The sequence below is a fragment of the Leucopleurus acutus genome (genome assembly GCF_964270905.1).
Source record: "Leucopleurus acutus genome assembly, chromosome: 13".
Classification (NCBI taxonomy): domain Eukaryota; kingdom Metazoa; phylum Chordata; class Mammalia; order Artiodactyla; family Delphinidae; genus Leucopleurus; species Leucopleurus acutus.
In genome coordinates, this window is record NC_139155.1 from 60,833,779 (window position 1) to 60,855,247 (window position 21,469).

General features: G+C 44.3%; 1 protein-coding gene across 3 annotated transcripts in view; it reads left to right on the plus strand.

Annotated features, from left to right (window-relative positions):
* RAB31 (RAB31, member RAS oncogene family) overlaps window positions 1-21,469 on the plus strand; it is a 110,698-nt gene that overhangs the window by 50,941 nt on the left and 38,288 nt on the right. For all 3 annotated transcript variants that reach the window (XR_014326707.1, XR_014326708.1, XM_082853450.1), the window contains exons 4-5: window positions 12,552-12,623; window positions 13,708-13,814. Coding sequence is in view for 1 of the 3 variants with exons in the window: in XM_082853450.1 (XP_082709576.1) it covers window positions 12,552-12,623; window positions 13,708-13,814 (179 nt within the window). In the remaining 2 variants the exon portion in view is untranslated. The remainder of the gene's footprint in view (window positions 1-12,551; window positions 12,624-13,707; window positions 13,815-21,469) is intronic.

The window sequence follows — 21,469 nt, forward strand, 5'->3', positions numbered from 1 at the left end:
TGCCTAACTCAGGGTCACTGGATTTACTCCTGTATGTTCGTCTGAGAGTTTTATAGTCTTAGTTCTTACATTTAGCTCTCTGATCATTTGTTGTTACTTTTTGTGTATCTTGGTAAGAAAGGAATTCAGCTTCATTCTTTGTACGTCAGTATCATACGCACAATTGAGAAGACTGTTCTTTGCCCAGTTAGTTGTCTTGGCACCTCTGTTGAAGATCAGTTGGCCACACGTGTGAGGGTTTAATTCCTGACTCTCGGTCCTATTCCTTTGATCTAAAATTTTCCTGTTGCTTTGTAGTAAGCTTTGAAATTGGGAAGTATGAGTCCTCCAACTTTGTATTTCTTTTTCAAGGTTCTTTTGGCTCTTCTGGGTCCCTTGCATTTCCACATGAATTGTAGGATCAGCTTGTAAATGTTTATCGAAAAAACTCCAGTTAGGATTTTGATAGGGATTGTATTGAGTCCATAGTGAATTTGAGGTTGCCTACTCCTTAAGCCTTTAAATTATAAGTGATAAGTGAGTTTCACGCTGTCTTTCATCTTTTTGGAGATTACTTGTGATTTGGAAGTGCAGTCTTGACCTCACAGTAGTACCTAAAGAAAAAATGTTGAATAAAGTATTAAACCTTTTAAATGTTTAAATGTGGTCCCTGTAGTAAATTCATGTAGTACCATAAACAAGGTCATATTTGTGAGGTTATCACTTACAATGTACCAAACCATTATTAGACTTGAAATTTATGGTGTTTGACTAAATATATTTTTTTAAAAGAAGGAATCAGTCGTCAAAGTAGTAGTATTTGCAGCTGATTTAGTTTTATTTCAGCAATATTATCTAACCCAAGACCAGACTTTATGACTTAATACATACTGCTAATGATAATGCGATAATATTCTGAAACCCATTGATTCAAAAGGCTTATGGTCACTTTCCTAGTAAGCGCACAGACTTTTTTTTTTCCCCCAATTGTGAGAGATTTAAAAGATACCAGAAAAGGTATACTAAAGAGCTATATTGGCACCACCCGGGTTTGTTTAATCTTTACCTGCTCCTTCTGTCGGGGGTTTTCCTTGAGCCCCGGGTGCCTGAAGAAGGAAAAGCCACTGAGGCCCCAGGAGCTGACGGCTTCACGGGTGCAGTTGTGAAGACTTGGGTGCCCGGGCTGGTTAGCGGTACTGCTTGTTCCCCTACTGCGGCTGAATTCCGCCAGCACCTACCAGTCTCCCATCATTTGGAAACTTAGGTGATTGGAGGTCGGGTGCTGGGATGCAGCTGAGAATGCCGTGGCCTCACTGCTGGGTCTGAATGGGTCCTTGAGAAGGAAAAGAGAACTGAAGACAGCAAGTATCTGAGGTCAAGTTCAGGCTCGTTTACAAACATCAAAAGAAACCTATCTGCTCTCGTTCCTTCTTTCTCAGGGCCCTGGAGTCCGTGGTCAGGAAAGTGGTTCACTATTCATAGGCTGCAGCTACAGTCAGAGGAAATTTTGACCTTCAGGAATCCTTGAAGAAAGAGGCCTCTTACAGGCTCCAAATGAGCTGCTCTTTGTTTTCTCCCCCGCTCGCCTTGCAGCCCCTGGAAAGAGAGGCCCAGCTCCCAGCGCGGAGCACACACTTGGAGCACTGCTGGGGGCGCTCCACCCTGGGGCACCTCCTCGCAAACTTCCATGGGGGTCTCCCTTCAGTGGGAGGAGATAGAGTACATGCACCCCCCTCCCCCAGAGAACAGTGCTGTCACAGTGTGAATCGAGGTCCGAATAAGGGAACTACCCCTTCGCTCCATCACCCACCAAGAACGCTCCCAGAAAGGAAAACTGGCTGAAGGTTTTGTGGGAAGAAGACAGCTTAGAAACCTGCAGATGTGCTGTGTGCTATTAATATGAGATCAACAGCTGTCGACGGGGCCGGGTCACAGCAGCTCCTCTTATTTATTTATTTTTATTTTTTAAAATTTTTATTGGAGTAGAGTTGATTTAAAATGTTGTGTTAGTTTCTATTGTACTGCAAAGTGAATGAGTTATACATATACATATATCCACTCTTTTTTAGATTCTTTTCCCATATAGGCCCTTACAAAGCGTTGAGTAGAGTTCCCTGTGCTATACAGTCGGTTCTCATTAGTTATCTATTTTATATATGGTAGTGTTTATACGTCAATCCCAATCTTCCAATTTGTTCCTCCCCTCCCCTTTCCCTCCCTGGTAACCATAAGTTTGTTTTCTACATCTGTGACTCTATTTATGTTTTGTAAATAAGATGGTTTGTACCATTTTTTTGAGTTTCCACATATAAGGACTATCATGTGATACCTGTCTTTGACTTACTTCATTCTCTATGACAGTCGCTAGGTCCATCCACGTTGCTGCACATGACATTATTTTGTTCTTTTTTAGCGGCTCCTCTTAGAAGAAGCCCCAGGAGTCTCCTTTAGTTAAAAGTGGTACAGCCCAAGAGGGGCTTCGATAGTTGGACTTTTACTGTGTGTATCTAGTCTGGGATGTGACACCCTGAGTGACTTCTAATTGTGAGGCATGGTCTGTGCCGCTTGGGTTGAGTCCAGTTTCCCTCTGTGACTCTCAAGCAACCTGGGGCAGAGAGCAGGTCGTGTCTACACGGGGACAGAGGAGTGTCCTCTAAGAGGGACCTCACCCTGTGTGCCTTTATCTCCAGAACAGCCCCTCTGAAGGCGGCGCTTCCACCCTCCACTCCAAGGAAAATGTGCGCTTTGGAGGACAGGGATTTGTCTGTCTTCTTCACCTTCTCTGTTTCCTGTGGCTTCAGACAACCCAGGCTCACGCTCTCACAGGTCTGGGCAGGTTCCTTCGCAGAGGCTCTGGGGAGAATCCGTTTCCTGGCCTTTTACAGAGTCCGCCCACAGTCTTTGGTTTGTGGCTTCTTCGTCCATCTTCAAAGCCAGCAGCAGAGCACCTTCAAGTTTCTCTGACTCTCCTGCCTCCCTCTTCCATGTGAGAGGACTCTTGTGATGACACTGGGCTCACCTGGTAACCCAGGGTAATTGTCCATCCCAGGATCAGATGGCCAGGAACCCAATGCCCGTCGCTGTGCACCGTAACATCACCACAGGTCCAGGGATTAGGTGGAAACCTTTGGGGGCTGTTATCCTACCTACCAACCCTGAGTCTCCATGGCTTAGAACGGTCACTGTCACGTGTCAGGTGTCCAGGTGATAGCTGATGAATGAATGAGTAAAGTTAGTGCCAACCCGTATCTTCATCTCTGTAAGCAATGCTTCATTTCAGAGAATCAGCTGATGAGTGGAAAAAGCGTGGAATTTGGGGTCAGAAGACCTGTGTTCAAGGTCTTTTAAGAGCAGTGTGTCTGTGGGCAATTTACGTAATCATCCGGAGCCTCAGCTTTCTCATCTGTAAAATGGGAACACCCCCCACACCCCATCCCCCTGTCTAGCCTGCCTGCACAGGGTTAGTGGCTCATCCTGTGGGTTCTGTCTCCGAATGTTTGTTGAGTTCCTGCTGCTGCCCAGATAGGGGGTCACCAAAGGTTCTCGGAGGAGGTGGCAGCTGAGAAATGTGTGAATGAAGGAGGGGGCGAGCCATGTGGGTGTGGGTGGAGGAGGGTCCCGCTGGGGGAAAAACCTGTGGCTGCAGGTTCAGGCCTGGTGCCCCAGCGATGAGGGCCTTAGACACCGCAGTCCAGGGGGTGGATTTTATGCTAAGTTAGACAGATGTTGAACAGGAAGGTGACACAATTTGACTTATATTTGAAGAAAAATCCTTCTGCTTTACAGTTAACATGATATGATGTCAAGCGTTTGCTGCATTGGACTCCAGTGGTGGGGGTGGGCTGGGTGGTAAGGGGTGGCGGATATTAGGGGCCGCGGGTCAGGGGTGCTGAGTCTGGGGGATAAGAGCACCGACGTGCTTTATACTCTGCTCCCTTCTTGTGTGTGTGTTTGAAAATTTCCACGATAAAAAGTTAAAAATAGATTCGACAGTGTATGTAAACAAATATCACAACCCAGCAGTAAAAGATAGCATCCCCCAGCCCCCGCTGTGCAGCCAGCGTGGAGGCCACGGCCACATCTAAATGCACTGATGGAAGCTTTGGGACAGTGGGTCACGGGAGGCCGAGCTGGGCTCAGGAAGGCGATGCACGGGGCGGGGGGCAGCTTTCCCCGTGGCTGCATCGGGGGCCAGCTTTGCTGGCACCGGGGTGGCCAGCCCCTGTGAGTGCGGGGTCGCCAGCTCGGGTACGATCCCGGGTGATGCTCTGTGGTCCCACTCCGCGGGGGACTCGCCTCCACGATGGGACATTGAAGCTCAGAGGGCCGAGGACGCAGAGCCTGGAGGAGAGAGAGGGAGACGTGACCCCATCACCGCTTTTCCTCCGATGATTTAGGGGCAAGTGGGGCACACGTGGTTCTGCACTTATAGGACCGCTCCCCACCCCCTCGCGCCAGCCAACTGGACTGAGAGCTGAGGGTCCCCGTGGTTGGGTTTTTCATGGGTGGGAGAAACGTGAATTGCTACAGCGCTTCGAAACCTCGACTTCTGTCTTACACATTATTCTAGGGATCAGAATAGGCCAGCTCACGACCTTGTCTTTTAAAACACACTGATCCTCTTCCCCTTACTCCCACGCCGACACCATTTTTGTGGAAAGACATTTGGATTTGGTCATATCATTTTCTGCTACAGAAGGTTTGCACGCACCTTGTCAGGCGACCCTAAACCGCAGCTTCCTCCTGGGACTTTTGCTTTAACCCTTTCATCTCCGAATGCAGAGGAAGCCCTTTGACATTAACTGGCACATTAAAAGAAAAAAGAAAGCAGAGGGGGGAAAAAATCCCCTCTCATTGCAAAAGTAGTGTATCCTCTTAAAAATTTTTTTTAAAATAATTAAGAAATATGGAAACAAGTGATGGTTTGCCTGTAATGGCATTATTCAGAAATAACCATTTTAATAGGCTTTTCTATTAAACTTTACATATTATCGGATTTTAGGACATCTGAGTAGGCATATTAAATAGGCCTCTGCTTTTCTGTGGAGAGAGAGGGTCTGTGTAAAACTTAGAAACGCTCTTCTGAATGACACAGAAAGTACATTCAGTAGTGGTTTTTCCATTCAACTTTTGCCAGCTGAGAATGTCGGAATGTCAGGAATTTTCCTCCACCACTTCCCTCTTTGTTTGAATCCTGAGGGACCTCAGGATGTATTTTGGCTTCTGCCCTTGAGTGTGCGTGGCCCTGGTGTTCTGGGGGAGGGTGAGAATTTCTGCTCGAGCGCTGGCCCCCAAGACAGACCAGCACTGGCTCCCAGGCTGCGTGGAAGCATCTCACCAGGGACAGAGCGTTCTCTGAAAATCCTAAAACAACCAATCCCTGAAGTTCCAGGACCCGATGCCATAGCCCTCTGGCTTGGGTTACTCATCTGGGGAGAGAGAGCCCAGCTGGGGCCTATCCTTGTTTGGAAATTTCGTGTATTTTCCACCACTGCTCATCCTTGATGTGCAGAATTTTGCTGCTTTGGAATTTATGCCACCACCAACCTGCGTGTAAGGAATTTTGCCTGAAGCAGACTGGGTGGTCTAAAGGATTAGGTTTCCTGGAGTAACACTTTCTGCCTGTGTGCTGAGTGTGTGTGTGTGTGTGTGTGTGTGTGTGTGTGTGTGTGTAGGCACACAAAGGATGCTGTGGGATGGGAAGAAGGGAGCTTTGTCTTGCAGGTACGGCAAGAGCAGGGCAGGGGAAGGAGGTTCCATGCAGAGCCTGTCTCACCTTAAACCATGAGTGTCCTCACAGAGCTGGGAAAGCCTGAGCTGTCACCACCCACGCCCCGCCACCGCCACCGCCACCCCCAAACCGGTACAGAGCCAGACGCAGGTCAACACCCTGTCTTGGGTCTTCATCCTGTGCCCCTAAGGTGGGTCCCCAGGACACTCACTAGGTCCCTAGATGTTAATAAATATTACTTGAAAAAAGGTAAAAAGTAAATTAAAAATTCTGAGTTAAAAGCAAAATAAATAGGTTCCTTTACTACAGAAATTTTCAGAGCCTTTCATGTACTAATAAAACTCCGTAAACCTCCAGGGGAACATTGTAATATGTAGAGTTTCTCAAACTTACATGACTAAGAAACCTTTTTCCCAAAAAGTACTTCAGGGGCACAGGGTTCTGCAGAAAACACTTCTTTGGGAAATACTAAGCCATCTTGCCTCACGTGCCATTTCAAATTTTTCAGAAACTTGTGTGTAATTCCTGCCCAGTATTCCATCACACGGCTAAGCCAAAGTTATGTTTCCAGTCCCCGATGGTTAGACATGGAGGTTGATTACAATTTTTCAGCATTACTGATGATTCTAGAATGAATTCTGGTTTCTTTGAGGCCACCTCTGATCATCCCCTTCAGAAGTGGAATTGTTGAGTCAGAGCATATGAATGTTTCAAGACTTTTAAAAAATTTTAATCTTATTGGAGTATAGTTGATTTACAATGTTATGTTAGTTTCAGGTGTACAACAAAGTGATTCAACTGTACATATACATATTTTCGATCTTTTTTAGATTCTTTTCTCATGTAGGTTATCACAGAATATTGGGTAGAGCCGCCTGTGCTATACAGTAGGTCCTTGTTGGTTATCTGTCTTATACTTGGTAGCGTGCATGTGTTCATCCCAAGCTCCTGGTTTATCCTTCCCCCCCAACATTTCCCCTTTGGTAACCATAAGTTTGTTTTCTCTGTCTGTCTGTTTCTGTTTAGTAAATAAGTTCATTTGTATCATTTTTAAAAATTAGATTACATATATGAGTGATATCATATGATATTTGTCTTTGACTTTCTTCACTTCGTATGATGATCTCTAGGTCCATCCATGTTGCTACAAATGGCATTATTTTATTCTTCTTTATGGCTGAGTAATATTCCATTGTATATATGTACCACATCTTCTTTATCCACTCCTCTCTCGATGGACATTTAGGTAAGACTTTCTAAATACATTGTCCAGATGCTTTCCAGAAAGGTCATGCCCACTTATCATTTTGCCCGTTGCTGGAAGTGGGAGCAGCACTTTACACCTGTGAAAGCTGAGGGTCTTAGAAGCTCAGAGAAGGCCATTCCCTTGCCCTTACCCTGTAGACATCCAGCAATTACAAACAAACAGTCACACACATGAACATAAACAGCCTCTTCTTTTTTTTTTTTTTTTTTTTTTTGCGGTACACGGGCCTCTCACTGATGTGGCCTCTCCCGTTGCGGAGCACAGGCTCCGGACGCACAGGCTCAGCGGCCATGGCTCACGGGCCCAGCCGCTCTGTGGCATGTGGGATCTTCCCGGACCAGGGCACAAACCCGCGTCCCCTGCATCGGCAGGTGGACTCTCAACCACTGCGCCACCAGGGAAGCCCAAACGGCCTCTTCTTTTGAGGGACAGATTGACTGTTAACAATGCCTGTGCTTCTTCTAAACAAATGTCACCTGAGAATTATCTGAACACTTTAATTCGGCATTCTTGATATTTTGTTGGATAGTTAGGGAAGAAGGGATTTTGAATTGGCACCTATTGTATTGATTTTCAAATAACCTTTCAAGGTGAGATTTTTTAAAAAGTTTTATCAACCTCCTGTGATTGAGAACTTTGTTTCTAGAAGAATCTTTTATGCGAGTGTTTCACCAGTCTTAATTCCAACTCCACGGAAATGGAATGATGTCATATTGAGTGTTGAGGCTGCTTGTGGCTTTTGTTTTATATTTGTAGGGGAAAAGTATACACATTGTAGGCCAGACATGATTTATCTTTTTGTCCTCCACAAACATTATCCTTTGGCCAACGCATTGCTGGGTTTTGGAACTGAGACACGAACTTTAACTCATTAAAACCCCCAGGTCCCTGGTAATAAAGTTTAAGTGGCTTCATCAACAGAGTTATTTCAAAATGATTCCATTTGGAGGAAGGAAAGAGCAAGTAATGCATTATATACAAAGCTCTGGTAAATAGTTCACGCAACCTGCACAGTAGTGACCGTTTCAGATTTACTTCACGGTGTTAGAGCTGAAAACGAATTCTGTCTTAGAAAATCCACGATTGGCTCCTCTTTGTGTATACATTTTGTACTGACTCTCCTGCTTCGAGCGTGTAAGTGGACCATTCTTAGACGGAGGCTATTTTGGAAAAATAGACATTTTATATAATTGGGCTAAAAGGACACTTTCTATGTATTCCTTTCCATTAGTAAAGCAGGAATGTTTTAAAAAATACATGGCTTTTTTCTCCTTTACGGCAGGAATTCTGATTTTGGTTTCTGCATCTGGAGTGGGTTGCCAAAGGATGGACTAAAAATAGATTTTTGATGCCTGACAAGGACAACAAACACAGAGCTGGGCAGCCAGTGCCTATGGAAAGGCTCTGTCCTCAGTGACTCCTGGTCAGCGGCCATGGTCCTCCAGCTGGGAACTCCTGGGTCCATCCTGAGCTCCATCCAACCCGTTCCCTTTTCCGAAAGCCACACAGGAGCAGGGCCGTTTCTCATCAAGGTGGAGATTGCACGAGGGCCGTGGGGCTGGGGTGGGTGGCCTGCTTCTTTGCATACTCTGGTGAGGCCACACTAGCATCCTGCAGTAGAAGGAATCCTCGGCTTTGGGTGTGCTTCCAGTTTCCAAATAGGATCATTTCATCTTGGCCAGTGTTGATTCAATGAAAAGTATTGCCCGGGAAGTAAAAATGAACGATGGTTTTGTTGTTTGCCAGAAAAACATCAGGATCCGAACTCTCTCTCCCTGCTACCCCCTCCCCCCGACTCCCCAGTAAATATGGCTACTTTTTTTTTTCTTTTTTTTTGTTTTTTGCGGTACGCGGGCCTCTCACTGTTGTGGCCCCTCCCGTTGCGGAGCACAGGCTCTGGACGCGCAGGCTCAGGGGCCATGGCTCACGGGCCCAGCCGCTCCGCAGCATGTGGGATCTTCCCGGACCAGGGCACGAACCCGTGTCCCCTGCATCGGCAGGCGGACTCTCAACCACTGCGCCACCAGGGCTGCTTTTTATTTTTATTTCTTTTTCTTTTTTTAAATTTTATTTTTATTTTATATTGGAGTGTAGTTGATTTACAATGTTGTGTTAGTTTCAGGTGTACAGCAAAGTGATTCGGTTGTACATATGCATATATCCATTCTTTTTCAGATTCTTTTCCCACATAGTTTATTACAGAATATGGAGTAGAGTTCCCTGTGCTGTACAGTAGGTCCTTGTTGATTGTCTGTTCTATATATAATAGTGTGTATATGTTAATCCCAAACTCCTAATTTATCCCTTCCCCCCACCTTTCCCCTTTGGTAACGATAAGTTTGTTTTCTATGTCTGTGAGTCTATTTCTGTTTTGTAAGTAAGTTCATTTGTATCATTCTTTTAGATTACACATATAAGTGATATCATATGATATTTGTCTTTGTCTGATTTACATTCACTCAGTATGATAATCTCTAGATCCCTCCGTGTTGCCGAACATTATTTCATTATTTTTTATGGCTGAAATATGGCTGCTTTTAGAAAATTTAAAAATCATTTAAAAATCATCATAAAAATTTATACAGTACAGACTCTTATGAGGAAAAGGTACACGCGATGAGAACTCCCACTGTTAACATTTTGAGAAACATTATGTTATGCTTATACACATGGACCCACCCAGACACATTTTACCCAAAATTATATTATGCTGCGTCTGCTGCTCTGAGACTGTTGTTTTCATTTAACGGTATGTCAAGGATATCTTTTCCTATAAATAAAAATCCTCACCATCATTTTAATGGTTGTGGTATTTCCATGATATACATACAACGTTAATGAATTCTCTATGATGAACCTTTGGGTTGTTTTGAATCTTTTTCTCCCATTTACCACGTAGGGATGAGGATCTCTGTGTGAAGATCACAAAAGTGGAACTTTGGGGTCAAACGATACGCACATTTCAACTTTTTGTTATATGTTACCAACAGTAGCTTTGAAAGAAGATCTCTTTTTTTTAAAAAAATAAAAATTGTATATGTTTAAGGTGTGCAACACGATGATTTGATGTATGTATACGTAGTGAAATGATTACTGCAGTCAAGCTAATTAGCATATTTTCTCTTCACATAGTTACCCTTTTTAAGTGGTGAGAACATGTGAAATCTATTCTCTTGGCAAATTTCCAGGTTCAAGTATTATCAACCACAGTCATCACGCTGTATATTCCATCTCTAGACTTACCCACATAGCTGCAACCTCGTCCCCTTTGATCAGTGTGTTCCCAGCCACCCCTACCCAGCACCCTCAGTTCCTGCTAACCCCCACTCTGTTCTTTGCTTCTATGTACTTGACTTTTAAAAAAAATTGATGTATAATTGTCATACCACATTATGTTAGTTTCAGGTTTACAACATACTGATTCGGTGTTTGTATGTATTGTGAAATGATCACCACAAACAGTCTAGTTCACATCCTAGGTAACATTCGTCACTGCACAGTTACAATTCTTTTTTCTTGTGATGAGAACTTTTAAGATCTTTTCTCTTAGGAACTTTCAAATATACAATACAGTATTATCAACTATAGTCACTATGCTATTGATTCCCTCCCCTGCCTTATTTATTTTATACTTGGAAGTTGGTACCTTTTTTTTTTATATAAACTTACTTATTTTATTTATTTATTTTTGGCTGCGTTGGGTCTTCGTTGCTGCGTGGGGCTTTCTCTAGTCGCGGAGAGCGGGGGCTACTCTTCATTGCGGTGCGCGGGCTTCTCATTGCGGTGGCTTCTCTTGTTGCAGAGCATGGGCTCTAGGCACGCGGGCTTCAGTAGTTGTGGCTCGTGGGCTCTAGAGCGCAGGCTCAGTAGTTGTGGCGCACGGGCCTAGTTGCTCCGCGGCACGTGGGATCTTCCCAGACCAGGGCTCAAACCCGTGTCCCCTGCATTGGCAGGGAAGCCCGGAAATTGGTACCTTTTGACCACCTTCACCTGTTATGCCCACCCCTACCCACGGCCTCCGGCAACCTCCAGTCTGCTCTCTGTATCTGTGAAATCAGTTTTTGTTTTTAGATCCACATGTAAGTGAGATAATATGGTATTTATCTTTCTCAGACTGACTTACTTCACTTAGCATGATGCCCTCAAGTTCCCTCCGTGGTATTGCAAATGGCAAGATTTCATTCTTTTTTATGGCTGAATAATATTCCTGTGTGTGTGTGTGTGTGTATGTGAGTGTGTATGCGTGTGTGTTTGTGTATCATATCTTATTGATGATCCATTTATCAGTTGATGGACACTGGTAGTTTTTCCATGTCTTAGCTTTTGTAAATAATGCCGTTGTGTACATGAGGGCGAATATATCTTTTCAAGTTAGTGTTTTTGTTTTCTTCGGATAAATATCCAGAAAAGAAATTGCTGGACCATTTAGTAGTTCTATTTTTAATCTTTTGAGCAACCTCCATACTGTTTTCCATAGTGGCTACACCAATTTACATTCCGGACAACAACGTATGAGGGTACCCTTTTCTCCATATCCCTGCCAACACTTGTTATTTCTTGTCTTTTTAATAATACCTCTTCTAACAGGTGCGAGGTGATATCTCATGTGGTTTTGATTTGCAGTTCCCTGATGGTTAGTGGTGTTGAGCATCTTTCCATAAACAGGTCTTAAAATACCTTCCTGTGTAGTGTATGAGTGCCTCCTGCCCCAAACCCACACCAACCCTGGATATGATCAATCTTTTCAATACTTAATAAATTAATGAATACCCTATCATTGCTTTTATTTTCATTTCTTTTATTATCATTGAACATATTTTAAAATATTTATTGACAGTTTATTACTCTTCCTCTGTGATTTATCTATCTATATATATCCTTTGTTCATTTTTCTATTGAGCTGAGTTATCTTTTTCTTATTGTCTTTCAAAACACCTCCGTGATATATGCTTCAGATATATTCAAATATATTTAAAGATATATTCTTCAAAATATACATAAACTCTGTATGTATCCCCAGGATAAGTATCTGTCCTGCTTGGGGATGAATGATTCTCATGACCAGCAACACTTGCTCTGTTCACGTTTGGAACGAAGCTCATCTCTCTCACCATTTGTTGTGAATTTGTGGGACGGCAGCCTTCCAGACCCGAGGGCGGGGGCCGAGACGCCCTTGCTGCAGTACTCTTCCTTAGCAACCAGGCCCGGGTGGTGTGATTTGTGCCAGTCTTGCCTTTTCCTTCCCTTGGCAAACATCTTATCGCTGTATCATCCTAATGAGATTGCCCTGGGTCCACCATATTAGATAAGTGATGAGTGGTAGAGAAAAGAAAATTTGTAGGATAGCAACATTGAAAATAACGTTTATTTTTGGCTTTTCCCAAGAATGAATCTCATGGTTTATAAACTACAAGGGAATGTGCCATTGAGGAGGAAAATTTATCATCGGATCTGAATTCTGGGGAAATTCTAGGGATCCTATGGGGATGACGTAGGGTGATAATTTTATGTTTAATTTGGGGTTGCATAAAGTATGTTCACTTTGGCCTAAAATTATCCATTGTTCCTAAACAGTTTCATTCACTGGCTCCCATGTACTATCGTGGATCCGCAGCAGCTGTCATAGTGTATGATATTACCAAACAGGTAAGAAGGTCCCCTTTAGAATTTAGGTGCCCTTTATGGTGATCCCCCTAGAAAGACCAAGGCAGAGACATCAGTGAGTCTCACCAGCAGCCTGGGGTGAGATTCCACAGTATGCTGGTTGGGGTGAGTGAACACCACATTTTGAGTTTCTCTCATCTATATGTAGCTAAGCCTTTCAAATCTACCTGCTAAATTAAATAAACAATGATCATTCGCTTTTAAAATTGACTGTTTGTAAGGGCAAGGTTATGCCTGCTAATACTGGTCTCCAGAATGTCAGATTTTTAGGAAAAGGAAAATTACTTTTAAATTTTGCATGCTTGATGGTTATAGATACTTATTTCCTATTAATGTTTCAATCATACAACTTGAAACGCCAAGGATGATGTTTATATATGTATAGTGTGTCTGTGTGCATGTGGGATGAATATATTTTTAGTTATCATTTTGAGGACCCAAGATACCCATCAATGAATAACGGCAGTGGTCTGCTGGCATTTCCCCCACTCCTGGAACTCAGCGTTGAGGACCTGCTTAACTGAACTTAGTTAACTGCTTTAACTAATTCGATGCTGTGACCATCCGTGAGTTCCTGACCACTGCTTCCTGAATGGAGTGGCTACCTTGGCTGTTTCCTGGAGGTCATTGTGAGGGAAGAGCAGTTAGGAAAATAGGACTCTAACGCGTGTGTTTATGCGCGCGCGCGCGCGCGCGCGTGTGTGTGTGTGTGTATGTACGTATATATTTTTTCTTTTCTGATTAAGCATGAACATTGGTTCAGTCCTATAGCTTTGTCTCACTCAAGTTGAGGTAAGGCTAACATTAATGTTATTTATAAAAGAAAATTACTAATATGATTATCTTAACTTCAAGTTTCCATTTTAGAAGGGGAACTTTTTACAGGCTCTGTAAGTATAACTTAGCTAATATTAAATTTTGTGCCAAGGTTGGGGGAGTATGTTAACCTTTGTGTGCCCCCTGAAGATATTTTTCTTCATTAAATTATATTGGGTTTGTATTTCTACATGGTTCAGATATTACACTGATGGGTCTTTCCCAAGATTGATTTACACTTTTGGTTTAGGATTCATTTCATACCTTGAAGAAATGGGTGAAAGAACTGAAAGAACATGGTCCAGAAAACATTGTGATGGCTATCGCTGGAAACAAGTGCGACCTCTCAGATATTAGGTAAGATGCATTTTTAAAATGTCTATGCAGTTCAAGTCCTCCATCCTGAATGTCTGTGCGTAAAAGGCTGTCACAACTGTGTGGTTAAGTCTGTTCTCAGTGTCATAATTTAATTTATGTCATTCACTTGTGGTGATCAAGGTGGTATTTATTCAACCAGAGTAGAATCGAGGGAAAAATAATAGGGAGATGCACATTTGAGGGAGCACCCACTCATGAATATTTAAATCAAATCTCCTGTACAGAGTACAGTTACACCCCTGACTCTAGATGTCTTTGGGCTAAATGGTTTTAATATTTTTTAATTAATTCATTCATTTATTTACTTGGCCATGCCGCATGGCTTGCAAGATCTTAGTTCCCCAACCAGGGATCGAACCTGTGCCCCCTGCAGTAGAAGCTCGGAGTCCTAACCTCTGGACTGCCAGGGAATTCCCTTATTATTGTTTATTGTTACCTTTTCTGGTGTTTTTGTCATTATTTCTACTATTACCATTTTAGTAACATTTTCATATGGTGAGGAGGGTTGGAATTCTTCACATTTTCCACAGCATCCCTGTTTGTTTTAGTCCTAGACTTTAACTTAAGGATGTAGCCAGGTCTATGTGATCTCACTGTTTTGTTCTAAGATCTGAATTCGATGCATTGTATGTGAACATTTTGGCTTCCCCCAGAGACACTGGGTGTTGAACTTCCTCTGCCAGGGGAGAGGTTTGTAGGGACCCAGTCTGCCTAGACTAAAGCTGTGATGATAGCTCTATCTAGCCTGATCAGCTAACTATTTTTACTAAATAAAACTGAAATAAAAAAGAAAACAGTGAATTTGTGTTGTCTCCATCCCCTGGTTAGTTTAATTCTCAGCAATTCGAGTAGTTGATTTTCGTAAAGACAACGACACATGCTTCAGGTTTTGCTAATCCAAACATGATTAAACCAAAGTGTAATGAACAACAGGAAAGATCTTGCAAAAGCCCTTAAGATGGGCTTTGCCAAATTGCTCTGTTTGGGATTTCAGAAGCTTTCTATCACATTGCACCAGGTTGGTTTATAATAACAGCCATAACCACCACTTGCTTGTTTGTTTTTCTGGGGGCTGGACAGGTCTTTAAACTCCCCAGACTTAGTTCAGATCTCTGCCTTCTGCCCTGTAATCCTGAAACAGCCTGCTTGTTCAGAATTCCCAGATGAATGGTTTAACTTTTGTCGTGGGAAGGAGGTGGGCTGGGTGGGTGGAGACAGCCTCTGCTGAGAGAAAGCCTTTGCTCTCACCTGACACCATCGAATTGTGATAAAGGTGCGACTTCCAGTGAACTAAGCTTTGTGTGTCGTGGGAGAACGAATGGATGACAATTTAAGCAGAAAACGATTTAAACGTGAATGGAATTAGTTAGGACTCTTGACTATAGGGTTATTGAAACTCAATTGAAATTAATTTCAGGAAAAAGGGGAATTTATTGGAAGGTGCTGGGATCCACATGGTAAAAAAACAGGGGTGCCTTTAGCTCTGGTATTTGATATGTTCCAGCTTTAGTTTCTAGAAAGACCCTGGCCTGGCGCTCTCTTTGTTTCTACATTGCCATAAAAGGATTGCCGCACGTCCTGAGAAAGCATTTGTGGCCAAGGGAGGGGATGTGGGTGGGACAGATGATTTCTCCCACCATAGTCACAAGAATGGGAGGGTGGGTGGTTTTGAAGAGGGGCGGTTCCTGGAAAAGTCCAGCCTGCTGCCTGTGACGTGTTGGTTTGGCCGCTGGCACCGAAGCCACACCGTGTCTCAGGGTGGAATTCACTGTTCTGCATTCCCCTCGGCAGACATTCTGCTTTGTCTGCTTATCTGTACTCCATCCCCAAAGGGAGATGATCCAGTGCTACTTCCAGCTTCCAGTGTGACATCATGGGGTCACTGTGCCATGAGCCACGCCCCCTGGTTTGGCCTCAGCGGGCCCGAACGTAGCTTCTCCAGCCCCCGCAGTTGTGGTTTAAAGGGTGGGATGTGGGCCTCTTGTTAGACACAAAACTCTCTTAGAATTTTCCCTTAAATTCTCCTTGTTATTGAATCAAGGACATAACCCCCTTTGCGATTCTCCTTCAAACCTCTGATTAACTCAACAAGGAAACCCAGTTTGATGCTAGTAAATTTAAAATGTTTAAGCATTTAATATATTTTATTGAGATAATTGACAAACCATAAGACCATCTGTTTTAAGTATGCAGTTCAATGAATTTGGTGTATGTATAGAGTTGTCTAGTCAGCCTCACATCTCATTTCAGAACATCTCCACTCTGCAAACAAGCATCACGCTCATTTACAGCCACTTCCAATTTCCACCCCTTTCCCACCTCTAGCAACCACTAATCTACCTTTCTGTCTTTGTTAATGGGCCTTTTGTGGACATTTTGTATAAATGAAATCATACAAATGCGGTCTTCTGTGCCTGGCTTCTTTCACTCAGCATACTTCCAAGGTCCTTCCGTGTTGAAGTTTGTATCAGTTACTTCATTCATTTTCATGGCTGACTGTTATTCCATTGTGTGGATATACCACATTTTATTTTTTCATTCACCAGTTGAAATTCAAGTTGTTTCCACCTTTTGGCTATTATGAAAAGTGCTGCTGTGAATAATCATGTACAAATATTTTTTTTTTGGTACGCGGTCCTCTCACTGTTGTGGCCTCTCCCGTTGCGGAGCACAGGCTCCGGACGCGCAGGCTCAGCGGCCATGGCTCGTGGGCCCAGCCACTCTGTGGCATGTGGGATCTTCCTGGACCGGGGCACGAACCCGTGTCCCCTGCATTGGCAGGCGGACTCTCAACCACTGCGCCACCAGAGAAGCCCCATGTACAAATTTTATACTGACATATGTTTTCATTTCTCCTGTGTGTATACGTAGGAGTAAAATTTTGGGGTCATTTGGTAACTCGGTATTTAATAATTTGAGGAACTGCCAACTTTAAAAAAGAGGGAAAAAAAAAGAACTTCAATCCTAGCCTCACACCTTATATAAAAATTACTCTAAAATGCATCATAGACTTTAATGTAAAATGTAAAACTCTTAGAAACTTTTAGAAAATATCTAAGAGAAGATCTTGAGAATCTGGGGTCAGGCAAAGAGTTCTTAGACTTGATAGCAAAATCCCAGTGTATCTAAGGAAAAATTGATCAATTGGACCTCTTCAAAAATAAAAACATTTGCTCTGTGAAAGCCCATGTGAAGAGGATGAAAGACAACGTACAGACTGGGAGCAAATATTTGCAAACCAAACATCTGACAAAGGAGTAGCATGTAGGCTACATAAAGAACTGTGAAGACTTAATAAAGTCTAATAAGTTTAATAAAGTTTAATAAAGTCTCATTTTAAAATGGGCAAAAGAGATGAGCAGACGTTTCACCCAAGAGAATATCAAGATGTTGAGCAAAACCCTGAAAAGATGTTGAATGTCATAATCAGACCATCAGAATGGCTAAAATAAGAAAGAGGGATAACAACTAGTGCGGGTGAGGGTGGGGAAGAACTGGATCCTTCGTACATTGCTGATGTGCGTATAAAACTCTGGAAAACTCTTTGGCGATTTCTTTAAAAACTAAATATAAAATTACCATATGCCCCAGCAATCACACTCTTGGGCATTTATCCCAGAGAAATAAAAACTTACGTTCACAGAAAACCTGCACACTGGGTCTTAGTTGAGGCATGTGTGCTCCTTAGTTGCGGCCAGCGGGCTCCTTAGTTGCGGCATGCGAACTCTTAGTTGCGGCATGCATGTGGGATCTAGCTCCCTGACTAGGGATCAAACCCATGTCCCCTGCGTTGGAAGGCAGATTCATAACCACTGCGCCACCAGGGAAGTCCCCACGGAAACCTTGTTTGTGATGGAATCAGCCCAGATGTCCTTCAGTGGGCACACCAGGGTGCGTCACACTGTGGAATACTACTCAGCAGTGAAAAGGAACAAAACGGGTACAAGCAACCTGGACGAACCTCCAGGGAAATATGCTAAGTGAATAAAGCCAGTACCGAGGGTTTCATGTTGTATGATTCCACTTATATAACTTTGGGGAAGGAAACCATTTTAGAATTAGAGGGAGATTAGTGGTTATGGTCGGGGTGAGGTGGGCGGAGGGGCGGGGGAAGGACAGCATGGACATAAACGGGCAGCACGAGGCATCCTTGTGATGCTGGAAATGTCCACCTCTCTGTGGGGAGGACACGAACCTACACGAGTGATAATACACACACACAAGCACCAGTAAAACCAGGGGAATCTGAACAGCATGGAGTGTATTGGTGTCAGTGTCCTGGGTATGATGTTACAGTTTTGCAGAACGGTGCCATTTGGGGAAACAGGGCAAAGCGTACAAGGAGTCTCTCAGTATTATTTCTTGTAACGGCGTGTGAATCCACAGCTACCCCAGTACAAATTTCAGTTAACAAAGTTGGATTTAGATAAAAATAATAAGTAAATATTAGGCAGTGGTGTGTGTGTGCGGACATGTATATGTGCACATATACATGCATATTTTGTATATTATATATGATTAACTAAAGTTTTGTAAACACGCTGAGCCAAAGGATGAATTTAACCACTCCCCCGCCACACCCACTGTACAGAAGAAAAACGGGAACTGTATTAAAAACTCCCATTTAGGAAAGCGGAGAAGGGGAAGCCTGGTGGATTGGTCCTTGCCCAGAGGATAAACTTTCTCCCGCTAGACAGAAATAGTCTGGTAAATGATAGGCCTGCGAGCCTAATGACACCTGCTGTTGACTCCTTTCCATGGCGGTGGAATTGCGTTCTTGGCCAACCAATCCAGCTGCTCCAGATTCCGCCTGCCAGTACGATTTTTCTGGGGAGTTAGCCAAGTCTCTCCACCCCAGACCTTATTTAGAGCTTGACCTTCTTTTACTCTAATCTAAAAGACTTTGCTCTTCTGTAATCGCCCCAAGACGATAGTTTCTTTTTCACTGGGGGTTGGAGAAGGATAGCGCGTGCGCGCGCGTGTGTGCGTGTGTGTGTGTGTGTGTGTAGCAGGAGCCGGGCTCACCGAACAGACTTTGGTTGTGTAAGCTTGTAAATCCTTGAGCAGAGCTAGGCCTGGCGTAGTTTGAAAGTGCCTGGACTTGAAATGGGATTAACTCCTTGAACTTGACTCAGCCACTGGAGGCTTGTGTGCAGAAGTGCTTCGCAGGGGAGATGCCGATCATGGGGTCAGTGGGTTTCACATCCACCAATGTTCCAGAAGAGGGTAGAAGGGTCTGACCACACCCCAGCATGAAAGGCCCTCACAGGCATCTGATCAGAGGAACTCAGGACTTCCAGTTTGGATTTTTTTTTAAGGCTCCTGATCTTTCTGAGAGTTTTCCTGAATATCTTGAAGAATTCTAGACAGAATCTGCTCGGGCTCAGATTATTGTGGAGTTGGAGTGATGTGTGGTCTCTCTGAACCCAGGCGAGGAAGCAAACCGGAGTTGGTGATACTGTGCGTGAGAAGACTGTCCCCAGCTTGTGCACAGCAGGTGCTCCGGGGACATCCCTTCCCTGCTTTCCTTCCCCCTCCCTCCCCAGTGAGGACGGGCCTTGGGGAGAAGTGTGTGTGACTCCTGATGGGGCCTAGGGGATGGGGCACCTCCCTTCTCCTTACCATCTACTGATGCTGGAAGGGGGCGTTGCAAATTGGGGACATTTTAGGAACATACATAGTTGAAAGAAAATCACAGAGTCTGCGCTGAACTGACTGTGCAGGGCCTGAGGTGGCCGGCTGGAGGAGCGCAGCCAGCTTGGAGCCCGGACAGTGACCATTTGCTGACATGTGCTGAGCAGGGCGGGTCCCAGGCTTCTGAACTAGTAACACGAGGCCTCGGGCTAATTCCAGGTGTCTCTGATGAGGGCACATTTGGCCTGGGGTCTAGAGGGAAAAGCAACCTTCTTCTCAGAAAGTCTGGAGAGCCTGCCAGAGACTGCACAGCCTTGTCCTGGGCCTGGTGGGAACTTTTGGGCAAACAAGTCTTGAAAAGAAAAAAAAGAAATAGATCACCTTGCTTTAGGAGTTTTAAAAGTTCCATGAACATAAGAATTGCTTAGCACACTTGTTAAAATTCAGATTCCAGGATTCAGTTCCGTAGATTCTGATTCAATAGGGCAGGAGCAGGCTGGGGACAAATACATTTTGTAAAGCAGTTCTTTTACAAGTGGCCCAAGGGCCATACTCGCAAAAGCATTGCCTTAGGTGATAGGAGTTGATGCGAGGGAAGAGGGACGGGGCCCTGGAACCTGGCTGGGCTTCTGACTGCAGGCCACACCTGCCTGGGCCTCCCTGCTGCCCTTCGGAGCTCACGGAGGCTGGAAACAGTGGTCCAGCATCATTCAGGATATGGAAGAAGCACCACCGACCCACCATCTTGTCCCCTTCAGAAGCAGCTCCAGTTCTCTGCCCCCTTTTCTGCATCTCACAATGACAGTCATCAGGAGAAAAGGTGCGATTGTGGGTTGGTTTGCCTCCGTCTGATTAATATCAGGTGCCGCTGGACCAGCGTCTTGCACCCAGCCCCCTCCTGGATGCTGGGACTCCCCCGGATCCAGCCTGTACTTGGTTGCCTTGGCTTGGGCCAGGAGTTAGGATCACCTTGCTTGGGTGCTTCCATGTGATGCACTGCGGGTATTTCAGGAACCATCTGCTTTAATCAATGATGGGGGGAAGGATCCTCCAGGTGTTGCGGTTAGAGGAAGAAGAGGATTCCCTATCCCACCCCTGACACTTCAGCCAGAATCCCCCCTTCACTTTTCCCCGTCAGCCTTTCAAGCAGCCTTGATCTGTAGCCATCATAATAAGTAATTTATTGGAGAAATTATGCCCACCCCACCCCTACCTCATAGCAGGCTCCAGTTCTGTTTCCTTGGTTTTCTTTTCCCGATTTTGGACTCTTGACTCTGTACACAAACCCCCCGTGACCTCTCCAGATTAGGAACTCTTCCTGCCTTTCTTGATCACGTAGACATTGGCCTTCCTCTGATGGGTTCCAGCTTAGGGGTCTCCTGACATCCTTAGGGCTGTGAACGAATCAGAAAGGGTGAAGGAGTGATGGTGTAGAAGTGCTGATAGGAGAGAGCCTCTGAGGCCTGATTTATTTTATCTTGCCTGTGGTAGCAGATGGAAGTTACCCACCGAAAGTAGTGGTGGAGTCTGGGGCTTGGAGAGGTGGTGGGTGATGACCTGGGGATGCCCAAGGTTCCTCCCTTCCCCCTCTAAATACAACCCAGGAGATGATCAGGGATGGAATCCTGAGGAATGGAATCAGGGTCTCTGAGATCTTACAGCAACACTTCTGGTGTCTCCAAGAGAGACACTATGAGAGATTGGTTGGGCTGCTGCCGATGAGTCAAGCCTTTTCTCCTGGAGCAGAGGTCGTCTTCCAAGAACAGAGCAGCTGGGGTAGAAGTGAAACTAGGCTAGGGGACGAGGAAGGCGATTTATTCTACCAGTTTTCAGTTATTCGATTAGCAAATAACTTTTGGTAGTTCTGTGTGGAGCAAAGTATTATGGGAAGTACAAGGAAAGAGAAGAAAATATTTTTTTAGAGCTATTGTTTTCTATTTGGGGAGCCAAGAGGGATATACAGGGGGAGGAAAATATCTAATGAGTAATACAAGACTATG